The following is a 12,699-nucleotide window of genomic DNA, read 5'->3' as shown; positions in this document are numbered from 1 at the left end:
CTTTCTGTTCAAAGAATCATCTTTTTCACTGACTTCAGCTGCTTGATAAGCAGCTTTTGTCACATCAGTGCTCTTTTCAGAACTTCAACAATGTAGTCCAAATCACGGAGAAAATGCATTAATTAGAGACAGATTGCTGCTTCAGATCCTTTCTCAGCAGAAGAGAGTCCAATTATTATTATGGGAAAAAAACAGTCAAGTGTTTTTGAATGGACAATCAATTAAGTATGAAGGTCTCTGCTCTCACCCCTGCACTTTTGTCAAACTAAAGCCTGTGCGTCTCTGTGAAATCTCTGAAATGGAGGATACTCAAGGGAGTCCACATTACAATAAAGACATATTCAACTCTATTCATTCTGTGCTGCTAGACTATGCAAATGGTGGTCATGGAAATAGAAATCATGGAAGTGATACTTTTAAAAATCCAAAGGCATGTACAGCTATGCCTTTGGACACCTGTGGCAAGTCCTCTTTTTACCCACTAAAGGGTTGGAACAATGAGACTGCACACATAGTGAAGATACAAAGAAGTGAAGAACAGGGAGCTGAGAGTTATAGATCCTGCTGAGAAATGTCTTATTTTGGTCCCTTCCATTGATAATAATGATGTTACAATAATTTCTGTTTTAACCCTCTATGGCATGGCGTTGCCCTCAGGCAACAAACCACATAGCTGTACCTCACATTGCTCCTTTATTTTATTTTTTGGGGGGCATGATTTTTGACATATTTTTGTCCAAAAAATAGTTCTTTTATGAATATAGTTTTTGTTTGATTTGTATTTCATTTCTCATAATCAGTGTAGACAATCTTGGTGTTCTAGACCAATGTTACCCTGAGGCAACAAACCCAAATCTGGTTCCAGGAGGTGTCAGAGTCCGATTTTATGATTGACATGTAATTAGGGATCACCAAGCTCCCAAAGAATGCAGGAAAATATTTCTTCCCCACAAAAATAAAAAGTCATGCCATAGAGGTTTAAACTACTTGGTTTTATTTCATGCTTGTATTCAGTATTAATCTTTCTTTTGTTTGATTTCTGTCTCAAAATTACTTAGATCTTGTATGAATAGTGCTGTACTAATAAAATCTGCTTGAGAAAATTATTGTAAATATTGCACATATAATTGTAGGGATGTTAGCCCTGTTGATGTGAACGCTGTAAAAGAGAAATTGGTCAGAAAACAGTATAATTGTTTCACATTTTCCTGGTTGATAGTCAAAAGTTTCAAATTTAGCTTCAGAAACGCTTTAAATGACCATTTAATTGGACTCTTTTAGACAAATGTTCTTTGATCAACTACTGTTTTAATTGTTTCCACAACAGTAAAAAATGGATGTGCAATTTATTGTATTTTCTTCAAATAACTGAGAATTTGATGCATCGGCTGTAAACAGTAGCTCAATGTTATGTAGGTGAAAGTGTTGACTCTAATCTGTTCCGTCAGCCAGCTCTCTTGAAGGTGTTGAAATAATCCACTGATTGGACCACTTAGGCCATCAACACTTATTACACTTCACTTCTGATACTGTTTGATTTATGGCTTGATCCCAATCTGTACACTCCCCAGCTGAGAGGCTCTAATACCCCATCTGAGCAGGCTCAAGGTTCACGGCTGTGGTCAAAGTTCAGGTATGTTTCTCCTTGGATTGTTGTTAAGCCGGTGAATTTGTGAAGAAGGCTCAGTCTGGTGCATCTCCGTCACTGTGAGGAAAATGGATGTGGAGACGGGGAAACGTCAGTCCAGGGCACTGAGCAACCTGGAGAAAATGTTGATGTTTCTCTTCATAACAATGACGTGTGTTTGCATCGGCCTCATTACCCTCTACTTTACAGAAAAGTCTGATCCCCCTGCTCAATCACAAGGTGAGTATTTTATCATCTGAAAATATGCTCATTTAGATGCAAGACAGTAGAGAAGGAACAAAAAGTTGTGGTGAAGCATTCAGAACTGAAAAAGCCAAGAACATGATGATTTGACTTTGGGACAATTAGACAAATTCTGCTGATTGCAAGAAAAGCAATATTATCACAACCAGGGAGCTCAGTGTTACATTAGCAGCTGCAGTAAAACGGCTAATATACTTTACTGCTTGGGAGGCAAAAGCCAAGTAAAACATGCATTTCTATGCAAAAGTTTAAAACTAATTTGTAGGTAATACTGCAACAAAGCAATGAAAATGATAGCTTAAAACAAAAGCAGAATGCATTAATCTACACTTGAATCAAATGCAGAAAAAGGAACAAAGAGAAAACATTATATGAACATATTTGTCCAAATAAGTTCTAAAAGATTGATTCATTTCTGAATAAAAACATTATGACTCATTAATATTTAAATGTGATGTAAAGGTTTAAATGCTAGCCAAATTTTCCTGCTCTTGTGAGTTTAAGAAAGGCCTTCATGCTTTAATTTAGAGTTCTTATACTTAACTGTAATTTGAAGGGAAAAGTTAGATAAGACAAAACCAAAGTAAAGAATTGAAAGAATCAACCCACTTGAACACGTCTGCTTCTCATAGCAGAACATCACAACAGGACTAGAAAGTGCATAAGTTTTGGGTCAGAACAATAGTGGTTCTGTTTGCCCAGTTGCTCAATTCTGATTTTTTTTTTTTTTTTTTTTTTTTGTGAAATCAGATTTTTCATTTATTTTTTTTTTTTTATTCACACTTCCAAATATATGCGACTTGTATGCGATTTCCTGTGTGAACTGCAAACAAACTAAAAATGTACCGCATGCGCAATAGATGGCGCAATAAACAACGTCACATATTATAGAGCACGCTCAGTGTTTTCCCAACCGTCATAAAAAAGTAGTGCGCAGTGTTTGCAGAAGTAAACGTGGATGCAAATGGTGGAGCATATCTTACGATTTTGAAGTTGTTGTCCGACCGGAGCATCATATTAACACCTTAATCCTCGTTATCGTCCGCCATGGTGCTTGCGCATATCAGGGCGCAGAATAGTGACGTTTGTCGCGTATCAATGACGTTCAGTTCGGATGAACGCGACCAGGCCATACAGACCGGAGTCCCGTTTGAAAAGATCAGATTCGTATCGGATTTAGGACCATATATCCAAGTAGCCTGGGTCGCATTAAAACATTTGTGTTGTTCAGACTGTCATAAAAAGATCAGATAAAGGTCGTATTAAGGCAAAAAAAAAAAAAAAAAAAAAAAAAGTATTTGGGCCATTTCTGGCTGCAGTGTGAACATAGCCAAAGTGTCATTTGTTTCACCACATCAGGGGTGAAGAACATGAGAGGAAACGGAACTGTTGCGTAGACATTCTTAATCTACTTCAAAATAAGAGCATGAATATAAGCGTCTAACTTCTTAAGAGCCGATAACCAAAACTTCAATACAAATGTTGATATTTCCTCAACTGAAAGTTTAAGAAACAGCCAGGTAAGTGAATGCTTTAGCATTTATTTGGACAATGTTTTCAGGGTAAGGTAAATGTGCTAAATGAAAAATTAGCACATTAGCATATTATCACCACTGGTCACAGGTTTACCTGGTACTAGGCACTGTAATTTGTTGAATCAGTTTGTTACAAACTTTTTGGATGTAGACTAATGTCCAAATAAAACAGACAAATTAATTAGGTACTTATTTTTATGTGACAAAAGCCATGGGCAATCTTACAGCAACAAGCCACCTCCCAGTGTAGTTATTGCTAAACACAGATGTCATCCAGACTCCATGACAGAAGTAGATCACAGTTTATTATCACCTGGGGAATCTCACTTTTTCTTTAGTTAATCTTAGTACAATGGAATACATTTTATCCATTTGTAACATAATTTTTCCTCAGCTGCAAAGTTATTTGTGCAGAAAATCTGCATTCTATTTTTAACATGGCTGCTAATATTTCAACTACGGAAATCAATAAACATGTTTGTAGTTTAGAGTAAAAATAATCCTCTTAATGTAACATAATGAATATTCTAAAGCTTACAAATCAATGAAGCTGGAGCCATATTACTTCCTAAAGCTGCTCTCTGCACTGCCAAAATTCAACATCTGTCTTTGATGTCCATGGCCACATTCAGGGTGTGGAGGTCCGCAGGAGATGACTGGTGAGTCGGGCACCTTCACCAGCTGGAACTACCCCAGCAGCTACGACAACGGCGTAAGCTGCACATGGAGCATCACTGTGGACCCTGATAAGGTCAGAGCCACTCGTCCAAGAAAATCCAAAAGAAAAACTGTTACAGCCAAAGAAAATATGACATGGAGTTACAGTAAAAGCCTTCAGTCATCCATCCTTTCTTCTCATTATGAGTGGCTGTATGTATAATTTTGACCCTCTGTTAAATACAAAAAATCTGCACTTTGTATACTAATTTCTAGACCTAACGCAGTAAGCAATAAGTCAATTAATGATAAATGAAAACAAGCTCAATAATTTCTATGATTTATCGCTTTTTTCTTTTCTCTTTCTCTTTCTACCAAAACTGGATGACAAAAGTCTTCAGGCTTTGGTCTCAATGAAGCCTTTTCTTGAAGGATAATTGTCTTTACAGAGACTTCATAATACAATTTATTTAATGTTTCTGTTGTTTTGGATATTTGAAATGTCTTCCAGTTCCACTGTTAAATGTTCATTAGAATTTAAATTTGATTGATATTTCAGAATGTGTCCTCGCATTGCGGTACCATTATTTTACTTGAAAATGGTCTCAAAACAATAACATTATTGTTATTATTATTATCGCAACAACTTCTGGGACAGTTTGTCATCCAACAAAATTTGTTAACGTTTCTTGATTTTAGCAATCATTGCAGTTCTGTGCTGTAAAATCCCTGCATGGCTTAAACAAATCGTTCAAACTCGAAATGATAAAAACTTGTTCAAACTTCAGACTGGCTGTAATCTCTGTTTAACCAGACTTCCATGTGTCTGGTTTCTGATCAACAATGTTTTCATAACTTGGTGTTATGAAAACTGTGTAGTGTGGAGCCAAGCAGCAGAGGACAGCTGGTCCAAATGCAATGACAGCATCATCAACAGATGGCTGCCTGGTCCGGTTCATATTCCGCAGCAATCCTCTGCAGACCCGCTGGACAAAATAAAATCCTTCATTCCCCGCTCTTCACCATCACTGCTTCCCGTTCACTGTGGTGGCTCGTCCCTGTGTCTCTGTATTTCTCTATATTTTCACTGTTAAACATAAATGTTACTCTCAGAGGCATATTTTCTTCCTCACATTTCCCACTGCCTGCTCATTCTGGCGCGTTCTGTCAGTAAACAGGTTTATCAGATGCAGAGAAATAAGGGGGAGGAAACACTTTGCTTGTTTATGCTGCAGGTGATTCATCTGTGGTTTGAGGAGTTTGCTTTGGAGGAGACTCAGCTCTGCACAGGAGATTTGGTCACACTGCAAGACACACTGGGAAGCATCGGTAAATATATATCATAGGGTTACAAGGAAATTCTTTTTTAAATAAATTGGAGCTTACATTCTTATTGTTAATCCAGTCTATTAAAAGCAAGGATAAAGGCTCTACATAGCTAAATATACAGTTCACAAATTGCATATCTAGCTTCAAACTAAATGATTACATTGGAATTAAATATTTAGTTTGTAAACTGAACATTTAGCTCAGAAATGTAACTTCAATCTAAATATTAGCTTTCAAACTGAATATTTATTTTGAGACTAAATGTTTAGTTAGCAAGCTAAATATTTAGCCTCAAATGGGTTGATTACTAACTCTGTAGTTTGGAGTTAAATATTTAGCTAGCAAGCTAAATAGATAGCCTCAACTAAATATTTAGCTTTAAACTAATTGTTAGCTTCCTAGCTGAACATTTAGTTTGAAATATGGCAAAGAAGCTTTTAGCTAAATATTTATTTTCTAATTTAGCTCACAAACTAAAACTGTAACTTAAAATATTAGCTCCCTTGCTAAGTATTTATTTAAAACAAAAATATTTTTAGCAAACTAAGTAGCCTCAGCTAATTGTTTAGGTTCAAACAAAATATTAGCTTACAAACTAAATAGTAAGTTTGAAGCTAATTGTTTAGCTTGCGATCTAAATGTTTAGTTTGTCACCTAAATATTTAGCTTGCTAATTAAATATTTAGCTTGAAACAGTGACATTTATAAATTAATGAATTACGTGGTAAACACATAACTTTGAAAAACCTAAATAACACAAAATATTGCTGTTAATTTAATTTAAAAACGGCATCACATAGCAATCACATAATATTGAAGAACAATTTCTAATGACTGAAATCATAAGGTCACCAAACATCTCAAATATTATTAATCATTTCTGTGATAAATGATAAGTTGAACCGTATCTGTTATAAATCAATGTAAAAACTATATTGAGAAGTTCAAATAAAAAGACACACACTTTCTCCATCTGCTGAATGTGTTGTGTCTTTTCTGCAGGTAAATACTGTGGCTACACCAAACCCAAGCCTTTGGTGACTCTTTCAAACCACCTGACTGTCTTCTTTGACACTAATGATAGGAAAACAGACCAAGGATTTAAAGCTCACTACAAAGCTGTGACTCCAGAGTTTGCGTCGGGTAAGTCAAGTTTTATTGCCGCTGTATTTATTTGGTCAATATAAAAAAAAAACTCACACGTGAAGATGGTGGAGTTATATCTGAGTGATGGTCATAGAAAAAGGTTGATTTTGCATTTGGTGAACCATTTCTTTTATTATATCAAATTTCTCATTAAATCCACCAGATATTTATTAAAAATGTTTAAAAAGAGGTCCACAGCATGACATATCCTCCACCATACTTTACAGTGAAATGCTCTTCCATATTTTCACTCTTTGTTTTCACCAGGCACATCTGGAGTGTCTGTTGCCAAACGCTAAATATTTATCTCATCTGACAAAAGCATGTGTTTCTAGTTTAGGTCAGTGGCATTTATTATGACGGTAGGACAGAAAAGATATTTTCTCATTATGCTTCCAAACCAACTAGGTTACATATAATTATCATGTAATTTTTGTGGCAAGTCCAAATGCCACGCCTTACTGCAATTTTCTAATAAGCTTTAGATGTACGTATTTTTCTTTCCCTGTTTCTGACATGGACGCTAAATAAACCTTGTTTCATCTACCCTTGTTTGACGCAGCTCTCATTGTTTGAAACATTTTGTTGCTATAACTGTAGATGGGTGAGTTTAGGTGAGTAGGGACCTTCTTTTCTGACTTATTATGATCAAAAAACATCTGCCTAATGTAGCATCTGATAACACATTAGATCTCAAGGCCTCAATTTATGCTTGTAGCACGTTTCCATAACAGCTTTTCACTGAAAGAGACCAAAATGTAAAAGTATGGCTATCTAACCGTGCTTATACACCCTCAAAGCTAGAGACTGCATATTATAGAAAGAGTGTGCCTGCAGAGAAGACTGTGCTATACATAGCTGGAGCTGTAGAGGAAACAAACCATTAGATGGGAAGCTGTGCATTACAGTACTAATCTATAACCCAGTGAAGATCTTTATGGATTGCTAAAATACGCTAGTACTTAAAACCTCTACTAAAAATGCTTGTAACTGCATATTTTATTCAGTTTAAACACCAAAAATACTTTAATACGTGTTAATGAACACAGTGGAAAGCACCTTGGGATACTCCAGAAGCTAACATCTGCAGTCTTCCTTATTTCTGCTCTTGGGGATTCAGGCAATCAGCGGCAAGGAAAACTAATGGCATTGCTAGCCATTAGCTTGTCAAGTAGCATTGCAGCTAAGTATTTCAGTCGCCTATCCACATTTTCTTTTGAATATTTTAGATATGGTCAGTAAATATCTGACCATTCCAAAATTTTGGAATTACATTCCACAAAAAAAATAAAAAATAGGTATGGGTCCATTGCATAAAAAAACACTGTGTGGTCAAAGTTCCTGGAATAATATTCTCTACATTTTGACTCTTTCTGAATTGTGTGCAATGATTGATATTTATTTAGATTAGTCTTTGTCTTTTGCTGGAATATTCCACATAGGCAATTTTAAAGGTGACAAATCTCCATTTTAATCAATTTCAGTAACTTGACTGCATGCTCTATTGTCTTTCCAATTTAGATGAGTGGCTTACAGAAAATGGCCTCTGTCATGTCATTTTCCCCAGGAAAACAAGAAGTCTTAATAAAAAGTTACTTGGCTCACAAAAATACTTTTATACCGTTACCTAATAGGAATGGTCTCACTGCTAATTTAGTAGAGTGCTATCATTTCCTAATATAAAATCTTTTCCCTAACCAATTAATGTACTGGCATTATACATTTTTTTCTTGTGGGATTATATTGCTGCAATAAAAGATTAATCTATTTTAAGGTCTTTAGCGCACCTTCACCAGAGGCTCTAACGGTCTGGAGGCTGCTGTGTGACAAAGTGTGGGGTGAAAACTGGGGTCATTACGGCCAAATGAGTAAAAGGGTGGGGAACTGCATTAGGAGTTCGTACTGAGGGTGTCCTTGAGTTGTCAGCGCAGCTCAAGCGTCCTTCATTCCTGTTGCCAGAAATAGCCGGAGCCGGCGGTTTCCTCCAAGGTGATCAGGGGAATCTGATGACTCCGGGCTTCCCGGGACAAAACTATCCAAACGGAGCGCTGTACCAGGTACAAACACACTAAGCGCACAGCCACGGCTCTCTCTGGACACAAACATGCTTTTTTATGAAGCTCTCCAGGACGTCATTTGATGATGTACATTTATAGTATGTATGTAATGTGACACTGAAAAACAACAAATATTTAAAGTTGACCTATTAGGTTTTCTTGAACAGGGAAGGGTTGGTCTATGGGGTTTACAAAACATGTACATTGCATTTTTTTTCTGCACACAATCCTTCTTAGATCATGATATTTTAAACCCGTCAGACTGAGCTGCTGTAGGATGTCTTCTCACTTTAAAACCAAATAAGTTGCTGTTGGTCACGCCCCCCAACTCAACGTTTACACTTGCACATTAAAATGGCTACAAACAGAGGTGCAATTATACAACCGTGCATCTTTGTAAAGCAGAAGCAGAGCCTCCAGCAGAACCAACAAGAACGCAGCAAGTGGTTTCTGAATAGTAAGCCAACAACAAAACACTTGTCCTTTCCAGCAGCCATTGCACAGTGCATACAGAGGTAGAACCAGCTGACCAGACTACTGGAGCTCTGCTTGGGTTGCTAGGTGTAGCGAATAATGGGCAGTGTCTGCTAATTTATGATGTTACATTCCTGAGGTTTTGTAACGGCTCATTTTCCAGACACCACAAAAACATTAACTTGTTACCAAAAATCAGCTGGATTGATTTTTTTTCAAGCTCTCTTTTTAGAAGCAGTTGAGACTCAAATGGAAGTTCATAGACGTGCAAAATGCTTAATAGGTCCCCTTTAAATCCAGAGTTTTTCAATCAGTAGGTCAGCTAAACGATATAAAGGTCCTGCAAATTAAATAAATACACCCTTATCATGAGAGCATGCTCCACATCCTCAAACGTCCGTATGTCTAGTTCTTTTAGAATGAATGTGTGAATCTAATTAAAGTAAATCAGAGCCAGTCGGGATCCAAGTCGTGCGGCGTTGCAGCAGCTTGACGGATCACCGTCTGTCCGAGCAGACGTGGAATCTCTAAAGGAATTATGTATGAGCTACAGTATGTCGAAAACGCTGCTCATGTTGTTGCCATGCCATCAAAAAAGAACATGATGCCCATATCCATTTTCTAAATTAATCATCTAGCAGAATTTTTAAACCCATTTTTAACTCTGCAGTTTCAGCTCACACTTTTATTTCCCAGCTTATTATTATCGATGAATATGTGTGTTTGCTTGTTTTTTTGTTTGGATCAGTGGAGAATTACAGTGCCTGAGGGCGAGAGGGTCCTACTGACGTTTACCACCTTTGACCTCGTCCCAGATGTCTGTGGAGACTTTGTTCAGATTTATGATGGCCACAAGGCCGGATCTGCTTTGGTTGGTAAGTCAGTGAGCAAATAGAGAGGCACTGATCTGATATTAATATCCGTATCGGTTCGGATATTGAAAAAAATTCTAGATCAGTGACGATGAGCCCTATCTATAAGGGCAGATCTATTCAGTCTAATTCTATGCTTTGTGGTCTGAGTGACATCATGCGTTATTATTTATTTTACATTGTATTTAAAATTCCTAATTGGACTTTCTGAACCATTTGAAAGGTTTGTTGCGGTTTGTTTTACATGTTTGACCAAGATAGTCAACCTACGTATTTATCAGTTTCTTTAATATTTATTTTACATTGGCTGTTACACTCCAAACTGCACTGCATGAACAAATTAAGGTTGTTTTTACATGTTTGACCAAGCTTGTGAAGCTAGTGGTGTATTTTAGTGTGTTGCTTTGGTGCAGTTATCAAATTCAGAACATTTATGTCTGTTTAAAAAAATAAATGTTTTGAGTCAATTCAGTGCCGTTTTTCTGTATCCAGTGGTTATTAGCTGATACTAAAAATTCAATTAAAATTAAAAAATACTTTATTGATCTCAAAGGGAAAGTAAATTAAACCTTAGATATTGTTATTGGTATCGAAAGCGAAAAAAGTGGATCAGTTCATCCCTTGGAAGAAACAGGAACAGCGATGATAAAATACCTGTAGAATACACCAATCTTATTCATTCAAAACTGTTTTTAAAGTTTAATGTGGTAGAACTGAGAGTCAACTTTAAACCCAATGAAATTATACATTTCTGTGAATTTAACACAAAGTTTTACCCTCAGGTAAATTTTGTGGTGGGTCTGTGCCGAAGCTAGTGGAGTCCAGTCACAACACAATGGTTGTCCGCTTTAAATCTGACAACAGCTTGACTTCTAAGGGATTCCAGGCAACGTACACAAAGTCCAGTCGTCCGCCAGTTATCACTCCCACCACAACCAAGGCTCCGTCCACCACAAAAACTGCTCCACCTCCCACAACGTCCGGTGAGTTTTCTCTTCAAATCTGGGTCACACCTTTCATTCCCGTTCCTCCTGTTTTTGATAAAAACGTTGTCTCATTGGAGTCCTGTCGACTCACGGCTGAATATAGATGTAAACTCATTACAGGAAAGTTCAAATGAAATTTAAAATCAAGAATTAGGTTCGAGCTTTAAAGTCAATGTGGATTTTCTTACAAACTGGATCAAAATTATACCTACAGTTATATAGTTATATTAATATTTAACGTCTTTATGCTGTGAGTGTGTGAAACTAAAGTCAAATTTCTTGTTTGTGGGAACAAACTTGGCCAGTAAAAGCTGATTCCTCCGATAATATTTAACCACTCAAACCATCAAGATGTCAGTTTTAGGTGAGGTTAAAATATTTTGATTTACTGCTAATTTTTTTGTTATTTAATCCATGATCTGCAATGCGTTAGCATCACTGGCAGTGGCACAGTCCCACAGGTTAATGCTGCTACCATCAAGCTTCTGGGAGTCTCTTGAACTTTTGGTGGTTTCTGGTTCGCTTCTCCAGCAGGTTCATTTCATCTGAGAGGGAGAATCCTGATTTTCTACCATAACTTTGTGAATTATTCAAAGTGGTTTGAATAATTTGTGATTATGTGGTGAAAAGATTTTCCCAACTGGTATAAATCTACAATCCTCATTAGATTTTCACTGAGATCTCTGGTCTAATTATTGCTTAAATTGTGCTGTTATAAGAATATAAGGTAAAACATTTTTGACCCGGCAAAGAGAGATAACCAGCTGTAGTCGATTATGATCATCAAATATGAGCTAAAGGGGTTTAATTTTCTCCAGCACTGCTTATTATCAAATGATGAATTTATCTGCAGATCTGTGTGTGAATTAGAGAAAATCTCCATCGGTAGTCAGTGTCATGGGTTTCTGGTAGTTTTCTGGTCTGGAATCTCTAAAGTTTGGCAACTAGCTAATGAGCAGGAAGAGGAGCTTTTTTCATCCCTGCAGGTCTAGTATGAAGTAAAAACTTTAGTTTTCATCTTTTTGGTGAAGGAAATTTGAAGACTTATTACATTTTAAATGACAGGAGAAGCAGGGGAAACCTGCACAGAGCTGGGATGGCTGGGATCTGCATAACTCTGAGTTGCATTGACAAGGTTTCTCTTTGCAGATGTCACTGTCAGTCTAACTTTTATATTTCCATTTTCTCTTTTTGACATTCTCTCTTCTGATACGTTTCTGATGTGCCGTTTCTCAGTGGTGCATTTTTTTTTGTTGTTGCTAGAAATAGTTTTACTCTTAACAGATGCTGCGGCACGCTTCATAAAAGATGATGAGGTTTCGAAGTTAAACCGGCTGAGACTATCTTAGAATAACAGCTGAGAATCATGCATCGCTTTTTATGCTTGAAGCAGGAATAATTACAGAAGGCAGAATATGAATCCAGTGATCTAAAAGCTTTAATAGCTCGAGATAGTTTGACGTTTGGTTTCTTAATGTGAATTTTACATGCACTTTATAGACAAATAACTGTTTCTATTCCCATGGAAAGTACTCCTACGTACGTGCTTATGTTTTGTTTGTGCTTTTTTTTATTTTTAGTTGTATCACAATATTTGCGTTAACTTTGTAGGCACCTTGTTTTTTTTTTTCAGCAACTTTTTTGGCTTTTCCAGTAGAAGGTAGTCCTGCTTCAATGTTTGGAGGTGTTTCTTTTGGGGAAGAAAAAAATAAGTACTTTTCTGAATGAGCTGAGTTGAATAAACATAAAGTA

At 36.7% G+C, this 12,699-nt stretch overlaps 1 protein-coding gene across 1 annotated transcript in view; it reads left to right on the top strand.

Annotated features, from left to right (window-relative positions):
• Window positions 1–1,653: 1,653 nt before the first annotated feature.
• Window positions 1,654–12,699, top strand: part of LOC102231407 (ovochymase-2-like) — a 28,934-nt gene continuing 17,888 nt past the window's right edge. The window contains exons 1-7 of the mRNA XM_023333247.1: window positions 1,654–1,867; window positions 4,059–4,177; window positions 5,319–5,412; window positions 6,415–6,555; window positions 8,518–8,615; window positions 9,838–9,964; window positions 10,744–10,944. Coding sequence (XP_023189015.1) covers window positions 1,717–1,867; window positions 4,059–4,177; window positions 5,319–5,412; window positions 6,415–6,555; window positions 8,518–8,615; window positions 9,838–9,964; window positions 10,744–10,944 — 931 coding nt within the window. The 5' untranslated portion in view covers window positions 1,654–1,716. The remainder of the gene's footprint in view (window positions 1,868–4,058; window positions 4,178–5,318; window positions 5,413–6,414; window positions 6,556–8,517; window positions 8,616–9,837; window positions 9,965–10,743; window positions 10,945–12,699) is intronic.

Source organism: Xiphophorus maculatus, chromosome 5 (assembly GCF_002775205.1).
Source record: "Xiphophorus maculatus strain JP 163 A chromosome 5, X_maculatus-5.0-male, whole genome shotgun sequence".
Taxonomy (NCBI): Eukaryota; Metazoa; Chordata; class Actinopteri; order Cyprinodontiformes; family Poeciliidae; genus Xiphophorus; species Xiphophorus maculatus.
Note: the sequence above shows the minus strand (reverse complement) of the source record. Positions and strands in the feature narration are given on the sequence as shown.